General features: G+C 40.3%; 1 protein-coding gene across 11 annotated transcripts in view; it reads left to right on the forward strand.

Moving 5' to 3' along the window:
- BTRC (beta-transducin repeat containing E3 ubiquitin protein ligase) overlaps positions 1 to 22258 on the forward strand; it is a 121117-nt gene that overhangs the window by 60912 nt on the left and 37947 nt on the right. For 8 of the 11 annotated variants that reach the window (XM_077182956.1, XM_077182961.1, XM_077182954.1 and 5 more), the window contains one exon: positions 137 to 226. The exons of the other annotated variants lie outside the window; for them this stretch is intronic. In XM_077182956.1, the coding sequence (XP_077039071.1) occupies positions 137 to 226 (90 nt within the window). The remainder of the gene's footprint in view (positions 1 to 136; positions 227 to 22258) is intronic. 11 annotated transcript variants of the gene reach the window in all.

The raw sequence follows: 22258 nt of genomic DNA on the forward strand, positions 1-22258 counted from the left end.
TGGTTTGAAACATTTACTTCTTAGAAAAAGGAAATGTTGTAGAGTCGTAGAGTTAGTGTAGGTTCCTGTGCCAAAAATGTGGTGCCTGAAAGAAAATTGTGTTCTTCTATGCATAACCATTTTAATCTTTCTGCAGACCTACAACAGCTGTGCCAGACTGTGCTTAAACCAGGAAACAGTATGTCTAGGAAGCACTGCTATGAAGACTGAAAATTGTGTGGCCAAAGTAAGTAAGAGAATGGCTTTGGTTTTGAGGGATTCTTAGCAAATTGTTTATTGTTAGTCAAGGAAAAGTTCTTGTTAAATATTACGCTTAGGAAAAAATATTTAAACAAAGAGTAAGTATTTTGGGTAGGCTTTTCTGTCCTTCAGTGTAGGATTCTGTTTTGCTGTTTTTCTCTGCTGGAAATGATTACTTGAGTCCTGAGCTATGTGGGATTGAAGGGTTCATTCTGCCATACAAGTAATAGGCTTTTCCAGTGGGATGACCTATGCCAGCCATGTAATTAGCTGTGGCAACTTCAAATGACAAATGTCCAGATATATATTAGAAATACTGCATGAGAGCTCTGTGTATCATGGTTCCCTTTCTTAGCTACCAGAAGGGAGGTGCAAAAAGACTTTTCAATTTAAATACAGTGAACACTGTATTTAAAGGAAAGGGGCAAGGGAGATATTGCAGTCAGACTGGTAAGAAAATTAATTTATTAGCCTGTCACAGAAAAGTAATTTCTTGACAATTAAGGTAGATGTGATTGGAAAAGATGAGGTGCCATTAGCCACCCTCTTTTCTTAGAATTCAGCATAACTAGAGTAAAAATGTACAGCTTGGTCTGTTTATGAATGGAGGACATTTGAACCATGATGATGTGTGGAAAGGCTGCATGAAAGATGCGTTTAGTCTTGTGTAAGCTTTGTATTTCCACTGAAAGGAAGTTCAGAATGGGCATGCAGGACAGATCAGTGCATGCAGCCATCTGTTACTGAAACCAGCTGGCATTTTGTGGCTCCTCTGTCACCACAAACCTGACCACTCAAAAGCCTGTTTTCTCTTTCAGTTATTATTCCTTGATCTTTTTGAAGTCCATTTCTTTCATACTTTGATTGGTTGTTGAAGGTGCCTTGTCCCTTCAGGGGCCACTTTTGTACTGACCTTTAAGATAATTTCCCAGCGAAATCTTTGCTGAGGTTTTGCTGGTGAAATTTGGATGTCCCATTTCTTTTGACTCTTGTCAGGGAATTGGCTACCATAGAAGTTTGTAATGATGGTTGCAGGTGGCTTAGCTCTCATAAACTGTGCTTGACATGCCAGTTACCTTCCACTGGAGAAGCACTTCTGAGAGAAGCTACCAGTCCTGGTACAAAGTTTGATACTGGCACTTCCCTTCTTAACATGACTGCTCTTGCCACTTCCTAAGGTGCTTTATGATACAGACTAGGTGAAACTCTTTAAGCAGAGCAACTCTGGCTGAGTTGTCTCATCATAGAGCACTGTTCCAGTGCCATAAAGCAGCTCACAGCAAGCTCAGGGAGTAAACCCATTCAACCCCATCTGCTCTACAGTATCCTGTTTGACCTGATTGTCTCACTAAGGAGCAAGGGTGTGCAAGAAGTACTGCCAATTTAGGTGGTGCCTCTTTTAAATAAAAGCACATACTTTAACAACTTCATGTACTTACTAATAAGCTCTCCCAAAGTTATGTTTTCAGCAGGTTTGTGGTGAGAGGTGTGGAGGTGTGGGTAAGATTCAAGGCAGGAACAGCAAAACTTGTTTCATGCTGTTGAGGATGAATTTGAGACATCAGCCTGGAGATAAAAAAGTGTATGTTTTTGAAGTATCATGTCTCTATATGCTGTAGGGCAGTATATGTGTATATATACTCTTGGACAGTCTGCCATCATATAGGTATGGAAAACCATATATAAACATACATATATGTATGCATACATACATGCACATACATGTGTACATATATATATATATTTCTATAAAAAAGCATAAGGACTTTTCTGGGGGTATAATTCCTCTATTACTTGCTTGCCTGGCTGTTGTACTCCTTTCCTTTGCCTTCCTATCTACAAACCAAATGAAGTTGCTTCTAAGAAAGCTTGTCTTTCAAATTCCAGAAGTTTCAAAGCATTTATAAATCCAGCTATCTAAATGCAGATGGTTCAGTGATGGCATAGGCAAATGGCACAACTCTTAAATGTTCCCTAGGTGAAGGGCTTAAATGGGATTTAGGGAGTCCAGAGGCTTTCTCCGACCACATGCACACAGCGAGTTTTATCCTCCATGACTGATGTATTTTCTAGCCTCAGACTTTAAAATGTTTTGTCAGGGAGGTGAATACTGGAAGGTGCTGCAGTTTTCATTATCTGCAGCAATTTTCCAAATGTAGGGGGTTCAATTTTTTTTTTTAACATTCAGTGAAACACAGGAAGGGTTACTTTGAAAATCTTTATTTATTTTTTCTGATTCTGCAGTGCAGTATCAGCCCTGACTGGGATCCACTGTCTGCAATATCAGCTGCTTGTCAGATGTGTCAGTCAGCCTGCAAGATACAATGTTTTTTCTGAAACTAAATTTCTGATTCTGCACCTGCTTTCAGAAAAGATAATTGTGCTCTTTTAAGACTGTATTAATGGCATTTGCTGATGGTGTGCTTGACATTTCTAAAAGTTTGTTCAAAGTTTGTTCATGAAATGCAGTTCCTTTGCGCCCACACGTATCAATATTGAGATGTCTTCTCTCAGACTGGAGCATTGCCCATTTGTTAAACTCTCTTGTGAACAAGTGCTTCTGTGCAGGACATCCAGTGTAGACTACCAACCTAACAACTGGCATTTTCCTAAAATAGAGGGGGAAAAAACAGATACACATATTCAGGTGTGGAAAGCAGCATAGGGCCACAGTATTTTGATCAGTCAAGGAAGTTTGTGTTTGTTAGGAAGCCTTGTCTGTCTGGTTTGGTGTACAGTGTTATGCTGACTCTGCAGCCAGGTGCTCAGAGCCTTTTGCAAAACTATGAATTAACTGGTTTTATTCAGACATTTTAAAATAAAGCTAGAATATAATATTTTGGTGAATCTTTGTGTCTTGTTCTTAGCCCTTCTTTTCTGGTATTTGTCCTCTGAAACTCCATTGATAGGACTTGGACCTGTTTGGGTAAAAACAAACAAGGAGCATTAGAAATTGTTTCAAGTGTGTGCATGTTTTGACTGAATAGCTGGGATCTTAAATTAAAAATTATACATTGTGATGCATAGATTTCATATGTGTGATCTGTGACATCATTTCTCTTGCATGTGCCTGAGTTTTTCCGTTATTTTTTGGCATCTTTTTGCCCATTGCCTTTGAGCGGTCAACAAATCTGATGTATATTCAAGCTAATGTCTTTTAAAAGGAAATGCAATCTCTAATTGTGTTTTTTCATGTGTGTGTATACACACACAGGCATATATATAGAAACTCCTTCTTATCGTTTCTTTAAATACCAAAAAATCTCTGCAAGAGGGTTTCTTTTAATGATACTACTGGTGTGCAACCAGAAGTGGACAACTTCCTCAGGAATTGGTGCTAGGTGCTTAAATAAGGTAGAAATGTAGCATGAACCTGGGCTCCAAGGACAGGGTGTTTGATTTTAATGAGGCTTATTGAAATCTGGCCAAATGAGCATCTGTTCCTATTGTTTGTTCCATATTTTGTAAGCCAGTATCTTCAGGCAGATAATGGTGCTTCATCCTCAATTAGAGAGGGACATAGTTAAAAGTCCCCTGGCATCTGGTATGTCACTAGGATTCTTTTGATGCTCCTGGGTGTGCAAACAAGTTTCTCTTCTGTTCTGGACCCAGGAAGTCTTTCTGTAGTGGCCTTCACACTTTCTGTTTGATGTGGGGTGAGGGATGCTCTGGTGTGTCTCCAGTCTCCTTGGCTGAGTATTTGCTTGGATGGATTGTATACAGTTCTGTTTTTAAACAGAGGTCTTGCCTTTTCACACCTTTATGTGGTGTGTTAGGTCTGAGTTCTGCTGTTTGCTTCAAGTTTGTTAGATTTTGCATCACCCTGGATCCTAGAAATACCCTTTTGATTCCAAGTGCTCTTTCCTTTCCCAACGGGAGATTGTATAGCTGATCTCAGAGCTCTGCAGTCAATACCCATTTCCTCCATTCATTAGATAGGTCTTACTGTTTGTTAATTCCTGCAGTTGGTTCCAGTTCATCTGTATCTCCTGTACAAAGGAGTGTTCTCAGTTTCATTTTGCACTTTGAATTCTTTCCTACTTGTGCCAGAGACAGGCACCCTGTGACATCCCTGCAAGAGACAGCACTGATGAGACACCTTCAAAATGGCATACAGCATCCCCAGGTTTCTACTTAGTTCTGGACCCAGCAGCAGCAGCTGGGAGAGGTTCTCTGCCTCTACCATGATCTAAGTAAAATTGGAAGAAGAAAAATATAGTCACGCATGCCACCCTTGAAAAATCAGACTTTTGTTTCAGACCAAGCACTGCTTGCTACTCACATAACTGGTCCTACCAGTGATAACTGGTCTTGCTTTTTAAGGTCCTGGCAAACTAAGGGACTTCTCAGGGTCTTTTAAGCATTTTCTGTCTTTCAGGGAATCTTTGCTGTTCATCATACTTCTAAAGGTGGGACAGAGCTCTAGTGTGCTTAATTCTGGTAACACAGAACAGGCCTTGGCACTTCCAGCATGCTATGTGAAATTTCCTTTCAAAGATGCATCTTATTATTTAGCTGTAGCTACACATTTACATTCAAGGGTGATTCAGCTAAAGCAAGGAGTGGTGGAAGTAGCTGGTAATTGAAATCTTCTTTCCTTTGTCAGTTCTTTCTGCATCACTACTTTTGAATTTTTAGAACAAACATTGTCTGCACAATAATAACATTAAGTCTGGAATTTTTATATGAATTTAAAGGAGCAGCCACAAGCACTCTTTAATAAAGAAGCGTTTAGGGTTCCAGGCTGGATGTTCCAGTTGGCAGTAGGACAAATTGATCTGAAGATGTCCCTCTTGTACTCTCAAGTCCCTTTATGTCACAGATTGATGGCTCTTTTTTTCCAGAGTGTGTGTCTGCATTTACTTTGCATGAATAGCACTACCAGCTCAGAGTTCTGCTGTGATATACCACTGAGTCTGTGCATCTTCAGATAATGCAGTTTTCTAGTGCTTTTGAAGGCTTTCCAGTCCTTCAGATTGAAATGATAGCAATTTAATCATGAACAAATATTATTCAACTAGCAACATTCAGTTTTGAAATATTTCTTCTGCTGTTTAATAAGAAGGTATGTTAAGAATAAGAAGCTTCTGTGTAATGATGCAGAAGGACTGTCAGTGGATGTGCTTCCAGCCCTAAATCCCTCAATAAAGTGTCCTCTACTGTGTCTTGGATATACCTTTCTCTGGGAGGGACAGCAGTCTGAGGTTGTTGCAAACTGGATAAACACCACCTCAGCCACTGGCTGATAGAGATGTAAGCATGTCATTTTACCCTTCTGTTGGAGGTATTCTCTCTGTAATGAGAATTGTGTGAATGGCAGGCATTGCAGGGACGTTGCTGGGAGTACTTAACATGCAAAAGGTGCTTTGAAAGGGAATTCTCAGGCAGAAGAAATAGAAAATGGCATTGGAGTTTTATCTAAAAGCTTTGCCCTTAATGATGATTTTCCTGTCACAAATACGACTACTTTTATCTTCCTTGCTAGTTAATCTATCTTTTTTTAGGTCAAGACAACCTTTATGCTTTAGCTTTATCTTGGTCTAATAACCTCTTTGCAAATGATGGAGAAAGAAATGTGATATTCCTGCTCCCCCCACTCCACCCCACCATACACATTCTCCAGATTTTGATAGACTTGTTTTATTTATTTCCAAAATTATATCCGCAGGAAACAAGCTGTTTAAATTCAGATTATGCTGAAGCAAAATGGTCCTGGTATGAGAAGCAACGTGCTGTTTTATGAGCGCAGAGTCCCTTTTCTCATAACTGATTGATAGTAAATATTTTCCTGAAGAATTATTGCCAACCATGAACAGTGCAACTGTTTCACTTTTTTTTTCTGTGCTACTTGCTGTACCAGCCATTGTCTGTAATTAAGATCTACAATTCACAATGCAGACGTTTGCACTTCCTCTGGGTCTGAGCTATTTATAAGGCATTTCAGCTGTTCAGAGTTTCTTTTGAGTGTTAAACTATGTGTAAACAGGCTTCTTTAGTCTTCAGTTACGCAAACATTGTGGAGTGGTTGTCATTTCTGCTTCTCTTACCACCCAAAATGACTTTGCATGTCAATGAAACCACAAATTAAAAAAGAATTACACTTGGGGTTTTTTTAAATGCAACAGAGACTTTGAAGAAATAGCAATATAAAAGCTAACTCATACATTGCTTTGTAGCTGAGGGTCTCTTAAGCATATTATGGAGATCAGTTCTCCAAGCTCTGCAGTAAGGATGGTCAGGCAGGGGATAGGCAAAATCTTGATATGAAGAATTTTTTTCAAAATTTGGTCAACTCAATGGAGATGTTTCTACACTTTGGACCCCATGGTTTGGAATCTTGATAGAGCAAATTGCATTACATTTCAGATTGAGTTCAATAAATACTGGAAGGTCCCTCCACAGATCATCTCATGTTTGAGGGGTGTCAAGGAAGAGTTTTCTTGTGGTGATGACAGTCAAGCTGGAGCAGGTTATTTGTGGAAGGTCTGCAGCCTCCATCCTTGGAGTTTTACAAGACCAGGCTAAATGAAGCCGTGAGTTCCTTGATCTGACCTCATACAGCACCCTGCTTTGAGCAAGAGGCTGAGCTGGAGAACTCCAGGGATCTCTTCTAAGTGAAACCATATTGGAATCCCCTCAGTGTACAGACAGTGAAGATGTAATGGAAGTCTTGTAAAATGTAGAACTTGACCTGGCATCCTTAGTCAGAATTCCTCTGCGACAATATTAAGTGTAGGATCACATGCTGTTGTTCCTTGCTGTGTGTTTGCTGGTTTGGTGATGGGTACTCTGCATAAAGAATTACAGTCTTGAGGTCTTCATTCCAGATCATTGCATCAAGCTTGTAAGAAGTGTTGACCAGGATAAGTGTTACAACCAAACTGGACTTGCATTTACAAAGTACTTTAGGATCCTTCACGCTGGAAATATGAAACAATTTGGGATCCAAGTCATCTGTGGCTTTGGTGATAAATGGTGGCAGACATGGGAAGCATTGCTTTTTAAGAGTGCTGCAGTGACAGGACCCTCAGATGGTACAGAATGCATGACATTAGATGTATTTTTAGTATTTTTCAAATACAAGAATTAAAAAAGTTGTTTGAAAATATGCCCAATTCTTCTGCTAAAGCTTGTGGTATGAAATGCTGTAATAGCAGTTTCCTAGTGTAGCCCACTGCAGGGAAGCCACTGATGTGGCCAAGTATCACATTTCAGAAGGCTGAGTGAGTTCTGAGTTCAGCCTAGTAAGAGAGCACCCAAAAATGAGGCTGTTTTTGTAGCCTGAGAGGGACTAAGGTGGGGTGGGCTCCAGCATCTTTGCTGTTGGGAGCGGGCAGAGGAGGGAGGCGGCGAGGAGCGGGTTCATGGCGAGGCGCGCACTGCAGCACTGCCCAGTGGTGCATGCCGGATCACCCGCACGCAGAGATCACATGGCTCCTCCAAAAGTCAAACGATCAATTCGCCTCGTTTTGGCTCTGTACTTAATGCACAAACAGTGCGATCTGCAGGGCTGTAATTGCATTGTTAGGGCCAAGGAACAAGCCTGTGCCTTTTCAGCAGACAGCTGGCAGGGAAAGAGGCATGTTGTTAGGAAAGAGAGAGGCAAGGCAAATAAAATTACTGCTAACGCTCAGAGATCGGCAGGAGTCCTACTTGCCTAATCTTACCGGTGGGAGCAAGCGGCTGTTGTAATCCAATTATAGCAGCATAAGCAATTTGTTAGACACTCCGCATAATGTAACAATTTCCCAATAAACTCTGACTTGTAATAACGTCGGCAAGAGCCCACATAAATCTGCCCGAATGGTGGGGGCTGGAGTGTTCGGCTGGGGGCTTGTAATTTGTGCCATCAGCACGTTTTGTGGAGTGTGGTGTGGTGCAGTCTTTCAGTGCAGGAATTTTAAGAGGAAAAGCGTGGCACGCCCCTCCAAGAGAACACCATTAGCAAGGGTCAAAAGAGATGCCAAACAAAGCTGGGAGGTGGCTTTTCTAGGAGGGAGGAAAAATCAAACCCCAAACGCACGGCCCTAGCTGATGAGGATTTAAAAATATTAAAAAGCAGTAATGGAAATTGTAGCATTTTAAATTACATCAGAGGGAGGAGGGGGAACTAGAATTACATCTGGTTTGGAGCGGGGGGGGGGAGGAGAATACCCTTCTTCATATATTAGCCATTTAAATATTAAAAAAGAAGCTCAAATCTTGAAAGGGATGCTCTGTGCTTACAAGACAGAGAAACCACAGATCCTATCCCAAGCAATTCATAATCGACAAAGGAAAAAATTAAACCTTTTCTACTATCCAGTTACTCTCCCGTTGTCTTTCTTGCAGCTCCTAGCTGGCTTCATGCATATTGGCACAGCATCTTGATGATGCATCTGAGAGATAAAACGTAGGTCTAGAACCATTCACTTTGAGCGTACCCCAGTGAATTTAACTTTTTTGGCACAATGATGAATGTCCCCTCTGGTTCATGCAGATCTACACAAAGAACTAATCTAATTTAGATATTATTTAAAAGTAAAATCAGTCTGCTGTGCTCTGGCTGTCACTCTTGGAGTACGTTGCCAGTTAGAGCATCGTAGACACCAGTTAAGGGTTTATGTTTAGCAAGATTTAAGGTATCATATTTCTGTTAATCCCATTATTTAGCATTTCCCTTTGCTAAGATGCAGATAGGCAGCAGGCAAAATAATGTAGGACCCTTTATATACAACATAGAGGCAGTCAGAGGTCCAGAATTTTCAAAACACATTTTCTAAACACTGTTGTGGTGTAGAAATTTCTGACTTCATACTGCTAACAATACTTTATTCATTTCTTAGCTCTGGGATCCTGTGAGGCTTTAGTGTGGAGTGACATTTCTGAATGTGTTCCCAAATTGTGGCAGCATAATGCCTTTGCGTAGGGTAAAAAGTAGCTCCCAGCCATACAAAAGAGTTTCTCTTATTTGGACCTTCTGCTACTCTCAGACCCTGTGTTTTGACGCTGGGCTATGCAGGTTCTTTTGCTTAGCCAAAAAAAAAACAACAGAAAACCAAACCCAATACTAAATCACTGACCTTGTACATACAGCTCATACAATCATGCCTGTACCGTGTCTTCCTTTACGGTAGTACTGTGTTTTGTGTGATTATGGGGTGTATTTACATATTCACCTGCCATACTAGTCCTGAGATGATTTTTATTTAAACTATAGAAGAGTAGCTGAGACGTGCACGCAGGCTGCCGTGCAGATAATGCTGCATATTTTGCCCTTCTTTATGTGGAAGTCAAGCTTCCATTGTTCTTAATCTTTGTTGTCTGCCAGCGTATCAAGATAACAGGCTGAGACAGTGAGCATTTCCAAAAGTATCCTAATAAATATTTTCTTGCTACATAAGTGCACCTTAAAAAGTGTGTTTAAAGAGGACAGGTATTATCTTAGTTTACCGAAGCTGAATCAATAAACTGCAGTGCTTCTAATAAAGCCACTCAGTGTCTGGGTTTAACTAATGGCTGATTTTCACGGCTTTGACAGTGAGCTGTGTGCGTTATTTTCTCCTGATATTGTAAAAATAATGAGAGCAAATTAGAACAATCAGTTTACCCCGATAGCTGCTGATTGGAGGTGATGGGCAATATGGCAGCGGGTAATCCATCTTCGGGCTCCTGTCACATTAACTTCAGCAGTGTGGAAAAGATCAGGCGGAGCGAGTGGGAATCCTGCCCAATCAGAAAGCTGAAATTAATGAGAAGAGCATTGTTCTGTGATCAACCTTTTAATTAGCAAGAGTGGAGATGGAGGGAGTGATGAAGCTGGCAGCACAGCTGCACAATGTTGGGCATGTTTTCGGCGAGGGGGAGGAAAAACATGGGTTTTAAATTACCCCTTCTGTGCTCCCTGTACACCAGCAGTGTGTCTTCATTCTAACCCCCTTAAAAGATCTTAATAAACAGCCACATCCAGGTTAATATTGCAAACGTGGCTGTTACTAATGAGTAGTTTCGAAGTAGGTCGTTTCAGGGGTCATTTAGGAAAATGTTGATCACTGTTTACAAAAAAGAGAGAGAGAGAGAGAGAGAGAGAGACAGGGTTTGGTGTTAAAGTTTCACTGCATCAAGGAAAGAAGAGGAGGGAGATGGATAAAATTAGAGTAAGGGACTGCCTGTTTTAATACTCCTCTCCTTATTTAGTATATGTTTGAAATAAGATTCCTCAGCATATATTTGAAACAAGACTCCTCAGTTAAAAATACTGTGTGCCATGTGGCTTTCAGCAGCAAAAAAAGAGGAGACATCAAATACTGGGTTGATTTCCTAATGCTTCTTTTTGTTGTTTTTTTTTTCCAATGTGGTTTTTTTGCCCCAGTATTTTTTTGTTTATTCACTTAACAACAAGATATTGTAATTAAAAATATTTGACTGTTGTAATTGCTAAAATTGACTTGATTTTTTTTCCTGGTGGTTTGAGAAAATCACAGTTTTCTCAAGTGCATTCTAAAAACAGATACTGGAGTTAATGGCTGTCAGTTCTGAATACCAGTCTTAGGAAAATCTTTATTTTTGTAAAGGGAGAAAAATAATGTGGGGGGGGAAGTGATATTACAGAGCAATTTCTGGAAAGGAAAATAAGAAATGTTAGAAAATAATATTTATGTTTGCAGTGGGAACGCAGCTCCTTCTGATTGCCACAATTCCTGTTTTTCCTTCCTTGCTCTCTGTATTGTTGTTTTCAGACAATTCTTTTCTCCTTCCCCGTAATACCTGAAGAAGTTGTAGTGGTGGAAGAGTGAGGCTCCATCACACTGTGCACAGCAGCTGTGCTGCTTTCCTTTCATTTTTCCAGTCAGAACACAGACTCTCTTTACTTTGAGGTATTCCACTTTGTGATGCTGAACAGCAAATAAACTCTTGTCAGTTTGCAGGAGGAGGCAAACGCCGGCGCCCTGCACGCAGTGAGCCGAGCAGGCTGGTTGGGTGAGTTCTGAGCTCACTCCCACCGGCAGCTTCGTGCTGCCTGCTTTGGGTAGGCAGCACTGAGCTGGGGAGGAGAGCTGCTGTGGGTGAGCTGGGCTCCTTTGGGGTTCAGTTCCAGGCAGATCTCACCATCATTGCTTACTGTAGTATTTGGGATATTCCGAGTTTTGTAAAATCTTTATAAAATGAGGGCTTGGTATGAGTTTGGTGGTGTCCACATAGCTTTTATAAGCTGAAAGACACTGCATCTCCACACAGAAGTTAACCTGGTAAAACACAGGCTTTTTGTACTATCTAACCAGTTGGATTTCTAATACAATAATGAGGGGGGCTTGCAGTTCTGCCTGTAAAGGTTGTCTTAATATTTTCGTTTGTACAAAACAGTTCCAATTTTCTATAACTTTTTCACTATTTAACCCTTCAAAGTAACATTTTATTTCAGCCTCCCACTCCCTGCAGCCTAAGGCAGAAAAAAAATTTGGTGTGTGGGATGAACTGTATTCACTTAACAAACAGCTGTTCAATATTTTATTTTATTCGTATTGCTTGTTCTGTGCCCCAGGCTGTATTTATTGCATGCCTTTCAAGTCCTGGTCAGAATATGGAAATAGGGACTGCCTCCTGGGGGTTTCCCCTACACTTTCAGTGCTTCACAAACCTTAATTAATCCTTCCAGTGTTTCGTGGAGTGAGTGTTGGACTCACAGCATCCCTTTTTTGCAGAGAAGTTCAAAAGTTATTTTAACAACTGAAATTTAGGAAGGAAATAGTTTATTTGTAGTAAGCAATGAGGTCTCACAGGAGGAATATTTGATTAGGAATTATAGCACCAGATTTTGAGATATCTTTTATCTTTGCCATAGTCTCCTTTTCTGTCTCAGTTCTTTCATCTGTAGAAGGATAATGCTGCTTAACATTTCCTCCTTTGACTTTTGGGAATCTAGAAATGTGGTATCAGTTGAAGCATTTTTTGTATTTAAACACTATTTTTGTTCATATACACCTCATGTTGATTTGGGCTCTGTTCTTGTGGCATCTTCTCTCACCCCAGGACCATGTACATTTTTTAAGGGCTGTGTTAGGCATACATCTTGGGAAAGATGCACTTACCAATGGTTGCATTCTAATGGCAGTCAAATATGATCCTTGTGGGAGGCAAGGGGAAAGTCAAAGAGAAAGTGGACAGTTACTAAGCCAAACATTCTTGTGGCATAAAACACCAAAAGCTCTCAGCACCTTTTGTTCTCCTTTAATAAAACTCAAGACCCAGTAAATTATTCCACAGCTGCTTAAATCAGTTTTTCAGCTTCCAAAGAGATTCCCCTGTGGGCGGAAACCAAGTGGTAAATTCTTGCCCCAAAGTAATCATACTGCAGGAGAATAACTGGAAAGATGCAATGTGTTGCAGAATCCACCTTAAGTATGGAGCTTACCACCGTGACTCTGTAATGTGATGTCCCAACATGGGGTATAATATCATAAATACTGTAAATATGCCATTTGTGAACTAATAGGCAGCCTTGGGATTGTTAATGTTTGTATATATGTTAAAATGAACGTAGAGCCAATATTAATTCTTTTTTAACCTAGTAAAATAATTCATTCTAGCTCTTGGCTGGGTTTTGCAAGAGTATGTTTTTATCAGTGTTGAAATTCTTGGTTAGGTCTATGTTTGACTTAATCAAATTACAATTTCTTTCTTTGCTCTCTGAGGGCTAGCAAACTGTCTACTAGCTGTTGACAGAATATCAGCAACATTTTTTTAAATTCCTCTCTTTTTAAAATTTTCTATAAAAACTGTGTTAAACAGAATTACAATTTTCAGACTCAATTTAGCCTGACTTTTGCATGTTGAAAAGTAACAGCAAATTTCATATATCAAAAGGTTTTGTATGGTTTTTGTACCTACATTAGTAATGCTCTTCTTTATACTCTTTTACATATAGTAATACTCTTCCACAGAAATCCTTCTTTTCTTAATGCAGTAGTATTTATTATAGGTGAAACACTTTAAAATTTGAGATTCAAAATTTTCACTTGATTTTAACTGTCCCTTCTCATATAAGCAGTATGAGTCAATGTGTGATACATAGTAATTTTGTTTCTTGGGTAGTCAAACATAGTATCTGTTCTATAAAATGTAAGTATGTTAAATTCATTTTATTAATTACCTTAAAACACAAGGATAACATTTATTTTAAGAGAAATAACTTCGTAAGTTTGCTTATTAAGGTTTTTTTGTTAGCTAAACTGTTTTTGTTAAGAAAAACAGTTTTTGTTAGCTAAACAGTCACTTATAAACTGTTCCAGAATGTAATTTGTCTTTGAAGAGATTATAAGACCTTAGCTGTACTAATGAAATTAATGCATACTTTAAAGTACTAGTTCCTGAAATATATCTTGCAGTTCCTATGAAGGTGGGTCAGAGAAATGTGAATTTATGCATTGCATAGATAAGTTATCAGTTGGGAAATGGGAGCATCACTGTTGATTCTGCAGTCTCGTATCCTACAGTAATGCTTAATAGAGTAAAGCAGTTCTCATAGGACAACCTGATGTCTTGGCCTCAGTTTACTTCCAAATATGTAATTACCTTTATTTCTGGGCATTTGTTACCATAGTAGCGTCTTTGGGTCAAGTACTGACAGGTGGAACCCCTTCAAATATGAAAAATCAGATCAACGCACTTCAAATCCTGTCCTCAGGTGGAGACACATTTTCTTTCAGAGTTTCCTGATACTGCACTAAAGAACTTTTCATCTTACGTAGGACCTCAAGTGACTCAACATAAATAGTTTGTGAGGAGGTCAGACACTTGCCTCTATCTCTATTCTTTCAAAGTAAATCACTATCAACTGTCAGGAGAGGTTTTGTTGGTTGGAAGAGTTGATTTGGAGTCATACTGGGATCCAGCTGGCACCTGAGTCTGAGTTTTTGCTCTTTGCAATCTCAGGAGTTTTCAGATAGCCACTGCAGTCTATACCCACATAACTGATCAGTTAAAGGCACAAGACAGCAACAATAAACCATGTAACTTTTCTTGTAATCGTAGAAACAATAGACAATTGGCCCTGGAGAAAATGGAGTTCATAGGTGCAGCATCTTGCTGCCCAGCAGATCTTGGCCTGATCTTCCCAGTAAGTGACTTGAAGGCAACTCCTCCAGTAGAAGTGCCTCCATATCAGGGACTCTAAGGTCACTTGCATTTCTCACATCAGGGTCTTCATCTGACATCCAGACATCACATGAGTGAAGAACTTAAAGATTTGTCCCAGGTCCTGTGAGAGATTACCTGGAGGCAGTGAAGGTATGAAAAGAGATATTCTCTGTTCCCATGTAATACATTTATTATAAATGTATCAGGCACCATGAGGGATATCCTGTGAAACCAGTGACAAGCACAGTGAATATGGCCTCAGGGCAATTTGAAGTTACCTGGGAGTTTCCTGGAGGCAAGATTGATGGATAAAACCTCACCAGAATAGGTACTGTTCCTGTGTGTCATGTGCAACTCAGCAGTTCAGCACATGGTGGAAAGGTGTAGGTTGTACATTTCATAAATCTCAGATAGGCTCGAGCTCACTGGGCACTTGCCAGGCTGAAAATTAACAGCTCTTCCAGACATTCATGGGAGAGGAATGAAGCCCCATCTTTGTGTATTAACAAAGTGGAGTGTACAGTCCCATCAATGTTCTCTACTCATTCAAAGTCAGTTTGCTCAGCTGCCAATCAGCAAGTTTGCATCTGTGCCTTTTCAGGTTTGCTCTGAATGATGAATGTCTCTTGCAGAACAAGACATTATCAGCCTTGTTACACCAGAAGGGCTGGAAGGAGGATCCAGGGAACTACAGGCACCAAGTCTGACCTTGGTGCTGGGGAAGGTCATGGAACAGATCATCTCCAGTGCCATCATGGGGCACATATGGGACAAACAGGTGATCAGCTCCAGTCAGTGTGGGCTGTGAGGGACAAGTCCTGCTTGTCCAACCTGATCTGTGGTAAGGGAAAGGCTGTGAATGTGTCTACCTAGACTTAGTAAATCCTTTGATGTCATGTCCTGCAGCATTCTCCTGGAGAAACTGGCCAAGCCCAAAGAGTGGTGGTGAATGGAGTCAGATGCAGCTGGTCACCAGTTACCAGTAATGCTCCCCAGGGCTCAGTATTGGGGCCAGTTCTGTTTAGTATCTTTATTAATATGGATAAGGGGATCGAGTTACCCTCAGTAAATTTCCAGATGACACCTAATTGGGTGGAGTGTTGGTCTGCTTGAAGGTAGGAAGGCTCTGCAGAGGGATCTCTGGATCTGTGACTGGCTGGGTCAATGTACCACGGCCAACTATGAGAATCAGGAAAGTGAAGTGCCAGGTCCTGCACTTGGATCACAACAACCCCACACAGAGCTGCAGGCTGGGGCAGCATGGCTGAAAACTGCCCAGTAGAAAAGGACCTGTGGGTGCTGGTCAACAGCAGCTGATCATGAGCCAGCAGTTGCCCAGGTGGCCAAGAAGGCCAATGGTATCCTGGCTTGTATCAGAAGTAGTGTGGCTGGCAGGACCAGGACACTGATCATCCCCCTGTGCTCAGAACTGGTGAGGTTGCACCTCAAATTCCAAGTTTTGGACCCCTTACTACAAGAAAAATATTGAGGTGCTGGAGTGAGTCCAGAGAAGGGCAGCAGATCTGGTGAAGGGTCTGTGAGGAGAGGCTGAGGGAGCTGGGGGTGTTTGGCCTGGAGAAAAGGAGGCTCAGGGGCACCTTATTGTTCGCTACAGCTGCCTGAGAGGAGGGTGTAAAACAGTGAGAGTCACCCTCTTCTCCCAAGTAACAAGCAACAGGACAAGAGGAATTGGCCTTGAGTTGTGCAGGGAAGGTTTAGATTGGCTATTATAAAAACATTTTTCACTGAAAGTTTTATGGAGCACTGGAAGCCTGCCCAGGGAAGCTGAGTCACAGACCTGGAGGTATTCAAAGGCTTGTATATGTGGCATTCAGTTTAGTGGTGGACTTGGCAATGTTAACATATAGACTTGATGATCTTGGAGGTATTTTCCAACCTCCATGACTCTACAATTCCACCTTCTGGAACCTTGCAGGTCACTGGTTCCAGCCTCTTGTAGATACTACTACTTTCCAGTGTCTAGTAGATACTACTTTGTCCCTTTAGTGAACTTACTGAGTTTCATCTTACAGTCAGTTTAAGGTCTGGTCTGCAGTCTTTTTTTCCACTGTTTCCATCAGAAGATTTTTCCAGAACCCAGTTGTTCTAATAACTGGAAATCCCCAGCTAGAGTTTCCAAGTTAGTTCATTCATGGAGAGATTGTACCACTGGTTCCTTGTTTCTTCCTTTTGTTTTAATAGTTCTTGTTCCATTTTTGATGTTTATCCACATACAGTTTTAGAGAGCTGTCATACCCGCTTTGTTTTATTAGGACAAATTGAATGGTCCTTAGGGAGTTGTATGATTTAAGAAATGGAAGAGAAAAGATGTTTGAGCATTTGTGGGGTTGAAGACTTTGTTTTCTAGGAAGAATTTATTTATGTTTACTTTTCTGATCACTCTCTCTTAGACAAAAGTTGTCAAATTATTGCCCTGAACCGTACTTCAGGTATTGACAGTCTTACATACATGTAAAGATTTAATCCTTCTGGCTGATGCAGTGATACAGCCTGCATCCTTCTAAAAGGAAGAGTGAGCTTGGTCTAATCACTGCATCATTCAACTTGTTATTGTCAGGTATCATGGTCCCTTGATTTTCCTGGAATATTGTTCTACCCTTTGCAGTACTCAGCAAATACTACTGCTTGACTGGAATACAGAATCATCAGTAGTCACTGCCACTAATTGGCAGATTTTAAAATTTATCGTTTTCTCGGAGGGAACTTGTAATGGGAAATAACTCATGTTGTGCAGTAAAAGCAACTGTTCCATATTTTCCTTCATGTATATTTAACACAATCTGTAATTTACAAAAATAGATTTGAATTAGTCTGCCTGTGGAAGCTCATACCTAAGATAACTTGAGCAAGGCAGGCAGTCCCTTGTTGCTTGTAACCGATGGCTTCGTTGAGGCTGCAGCTTGGAGGGAGACAGCAGTAGTCACTGTATGCATTGCTGAGCCTTACTGTTGAGGAAAACTAAAAATAAGCAGCAAAGTAGTTGTGCTCACTACTAGTCCTGAAAATAGTATTCTAAGTGGCTGCAATCTTTAAAATTTTACCATAATAATGAATCTTGACAGGCAAGCAGTCCTTAGCTGCTCAACTCATGTGACTAGGCTGTTTGCCTGAGGCAAAGTTGCCTTCATGATGCCCTGAATTTTTGAAATACAATAGGTCTATCCTAAATGCATGTGCACAGGTTCAGATTCAACTTCTCATAATATTAAAGTCTGGAAAACTCCTGTTGCTTCTCAACACACAGTGAAACCTTTGTAATGGTGATGATGAACTGAGAATTCAGTTAAAACAAGAATAAAATATTTCAGCATTGTTTTTTTCTGACCTCACTTCTCTCACTTTAAACAACTGCTTTTGTTTAGACTAACATTCATTTAGAAGAAAATAAAAGTGAAAACCACTTAACAACTATACTACAAAAAATTAGATGGTTAATTAACTAAGACTTGTAATTTCTCAGCAAAGAAAGCTCCCTCTCTGACAAGTAAACCTTCCTTATAGGTCTTTGATTGTAGGTAATAAAAATGTTCTTAATTAATGCCAATTATGTGCATTTGTTGTTTTCTTTCAAGTCACTGTATTTTACAAAATTGTGTAAACTACAGAGCTGAATCAGGTTGTTCTCCTGCTATGTTGATTTAGATCTGTCAGCCTTATTCTGGATCATAATTTGTAATCCCAAATAGTTCTGAGCCGCGTTGTAATGGGAGTATTTCAAGGTTCAATTTAGAAGACTGCAGATGATTAGACTTCACAGGCAGTTCATTAATTGTAAAACCTGAGTTTTGAAATTGGCTCAGGTCATAAGTGAAGATCTGTTTGGAATTTAATAATTTGTGGAGAGTATCAGCTGAAGTTCCTAGAGAACACAAGCATCATAAAAAAATCGATAGTTTTTGAATTTTTTTTAATAGTTGGACAGATGTAGTTGAAAGTCAGTATTGGATGTCTGAACAGATTAATACTGCTTGCTCTCAGCTTGTAAAGCCAGAGGGCAGGTATATCTGCAGTACTCTTGAAGAACTTGGTCTTTAGTGGCGAAAAAATGAACAGCAAAGGCTTGTGAACCCTAGAGTTGGAAAGTCTTATTAAAAAATAATTGTCTATACAGCATCTTTTTAAAAGAGTTCCAGATTTTGCTTATGATAAATTAAATACATCAACACCCAACAATTGTCACTATCTAAAAGCCTGTTAAGTGTATATGAACTTTGATAGTGAGGTTAGAAATACAGGTTGGAAAAGACCTCAGGAGGTCCAATCTTCTGCTCACTGCAGAATAGTCAGTATTGAATTCATTACTCCCAAGTAAGCTCCACTGCCAGGAACCTGCTTCTCCTGGGTTTTGCATCTTCAGAACATCTGCCTACTATCTGAGGTCTCAGACTGCACAGAGAAATGAAGCCAGCACCTGCTTTGCATAAGAAGGGCTACATTTTGCCCTAGCTGCTGCCTGCCTTTATCTCCTAAGATAGCACCAAGGACCCCATCAAGTTCTGTAGTCTTGAAGTAACAAAGACAGAAAGCCAGCTGCAAGCTGTTTTCCTAAAAGGAAGGGAAGTATATTGCTGCTAATATACAGAAGTGATCACAGATCTCAAAAGTTTCAGTACTCGGTCATATATGTGGGGGGAACTGCTGCTGCTGCCTTCCTGCTGTGTGGTCAGCACCACCTTTTGCCTGTCTCATTCAGACCTAAACCACAACTCTGTGGAGGTGGGGGGAGAACAGATGGGTTGTGGTGTCAGCCCAAGAGACACCCAGCTGAAGGTCACCAGTCCAACCAACAGATCTGCAACTGCAGAGATCTTGCTTTCACTTGAGATGTCCTTTCACTGTTGCTGGACAGGTCAGATGTCACACTATAATCCTTTCCTGCCACATGCAGGAAGTGTGTGGAGAGAGAAGTTGTTGCCAGTGCTTTTCTCCAAGTCCTCTTAAGGGGATAAAAGGAATGGCCTTGGATGCCATCTGTACTGCAGAAGGAAGGTCTGTGTGTCAGGATTTGGGTGCAGCAGCAGGACTGTGTACAGAGTTCGGGCCCAAAATGGCAAGGACAGCTGACAGATGGGACTGAGGGACATTGGCAGGCAATGTTGGGAAGTTTTGGTCAGGTGCTTCTGTCATCTACTCGGGTCTAGTTACTTCTAGTCTTTCTTGTTGGACTTGTCAGAGACATAAAAACGTAACTGTGGATAGCCTACTAGCACATCCTACTGTATTTCCTCATCTCTGTCACATACAAATATTAAAATCACAAACTTCTAAACCCAGGCGATGTTCTGAAGTCCCCCGGTGGTTACGCGTCAGAATTGCTATGATGACTAAAGAAACTTACCTAAAGCATATCCTCCCTAGGGCACTTACCTTTGGGATGTGAGTTGTTGCCATGTCTGTATTGATTTTGGAGTGGTAGCTGGGTGTTTCAGTTTGAGAAAACTCAACGTGAAATTTTTCATAACACTCGCCTTTTGGTTCTGCCTTGGAAGGCTGTGGAAACAATTAGTACTGCTGCATTTTTTCTAACTGGTGAAGTGAGACCATGCCTTTACTAACGAGTCTGTTTTGTTTAGCTTTCACATGACAGATTTGTTTGCTGACACTTGAGAGGAAGTTTACACTTGTATGGTGTGGTGTCACTTTGTGACATTGCCCTCAATGAGCACCTTTGGTGCTGGGGCTTCCTTCCCAGCATTATGCAGTGCTTTGTCTTTGTGTGAAGTGTGTTGGGACACATCTATTCAACTGATAGGCTTGTGAAATGGAATGGCTTGCCTATGGCAGGACAGGAAGGGAGTGGGAGAGATAGGAATAAAACTCAAAAGACTTGGCTCCCATTTCCCTTTCTCATTTTTACTGTTGCTCTGCCAGCTTTCAGTTTATCAAGAATTAATAAGTAATAACCTATGATTGAAAAGGCCTGACACTCTTTCTGTCGTGAGATGTTTCTCTGTCTTCAGCATTGCGCAGAGCTCAGAATTGTTGCACCTTTTTAGCTTTACTTAAGCGGCATTATTCAATATTTAATGTGAAATAGAAACACATTATTCACAACTGCAGTCAGCTGCATTGGGATGTTCGTCAGCCAAAAGGAGGTGAGGTAGCAGGACTTTTTGATGCCATGAAAATTGAAAATTTTCAACAACTTTTTCATTTAGTTTCTTGCTGCATCTCACATTGTACACACAGCTGACATGATAATCCTTCAGCTTGTCCTAAATTGCATTTTAAAATAGAGATCAGTTAATTACAGCAATCTGAATATTTTTAATCAGTTGTAGAGGGAATTTCTAATGACACTTGTTTCTCTTGAATTTCAGATAAACTAGTGGATGTGTTCTTAATTATGCATTTGACAAAAAAGTAAATCAAGTAAAAATTACAAACAACACTACCCAAGACTGCTTTGAGTGAGATCAGATAGTCACAGCTCAGCATCTATGACTCTTCTGTGTGGAGAGTGCTAGAGGGAGCTCTAACCCCTCGATCGAGGAACAGGCTGTCAATGGTGCATCTCAGAGTTTGGGCTCTGGCGGGAAATGTTGACTTTTTTTGACATTTTAATTTTATTTTGTAGCAGGAAGTTGCATATGGTTTTTCCAGTCATGAGCCCAGATTGCTCTTCCTAGATGAGAAGATGCAAATAGTGTGTTTGTGAGTGCACTATTGTTAGATTTAATACAGCTATTGTGAGCTACCTGAAAATACAGAAAACAAGTGAGAGGTATCACTGAGATGTTTAGCAAATAGAGAGTGCTAAAGTCTAATGGTCTTTTCCTTTCACAAAGGAGAAAAAATTCTCACCATAGAAGACCTAATGGTATTTAAAAGAGAATACATTTCAAACTATTGGAAGCAGAAGTTACTTTACTCAGCATGTAATAAGTTCTTAGATGTTTAGCCAATTATTATAGTAGAAGTTATAAAAAATGGTGGTGGTTGTTAGATAAATTTAGAAATGGGATGCATCAGTGTATGAGGATGGGAGAGATTTCTCACATCATATACTCCACACTGGTAACATTCTTGATATGACACGAAAGTAACTCTCAGAATGGGATGAAAAAAAGAAGAGAAAACTTGGGTTTTATTTGTAGAAAGGAAAATACAGGTGAATTGATGCTATTTTCATTGTTTATTAACAAACTCACTAAAAGGAATTGCAGAACCATGGCTTTGAGTGGAGGAATGTTATGTGGAAAATACAGTGTGTTGAAGGACCAAGTGAAGCTAGCAGATCTGTTTTGCCACAGTTTACTGGGGGATTTATATTGTTTATATGCTACATTCAAACCTGGCCACTTTGATTGAATCTACTGTAGGGAGAAGAGTAATGGAAAGCTTCCTCCCTCCTTTAGTTTGAGGTATTTTTTTGAAAGATTATTGGCAGCTAAACAGTGAGCCAGGAAGGGATCCCTAGCAGAACAGTCTGTGACTTCCGCTTCTGAGTTATGCAATTTTTAGTGTCAGCTGATAGGGATAAAGTCTGCTCAGCTGTGGAGCTGCATATGCCTTTCTGGAGTGCTGTTATGGTTAGACCTGGTACTTTGCTATAGCAGAGGGTACTGGTTTCTGCCTTTCTTCTGTCATGTGCTTTCACATATCAGCAGCAATTGGCCTAACCCAACTTAATGCAATTTCTGAAGATACAGAATTCATTGTCTGCAGCTTGGATTTTTGGAGTTTGTTCCTCAGGTCATTAATCTTTTGCCAGCTACCAATGAAAGAATGGACCAACACAATCTTAAGATATAAAGTCAAAGAAAACTTCAAGGTAGGATGGACCTGTGGAGGTCTGCAGTTCAGCTGCCTGTTCAGAGGAGGATTACTTCACAACCAGTCCATTTTGCTTGGAACTTTGTCCACTCATATTTTGAATATC

Source organism: Agelaius phoeniceus, chromosome 9 (assembly GCF_051311805.1).
Source record: "Agelaius phoeniceus isolate bAgePho1 chromosome 9, bAgePho1.hap1, whole genome shotgun sequence".
NCBI lineage: Eukaryota > Metazoa > Chordata > Aves > Passeriformes > Icteridae > Agelaius > Agelaius phoeniceus.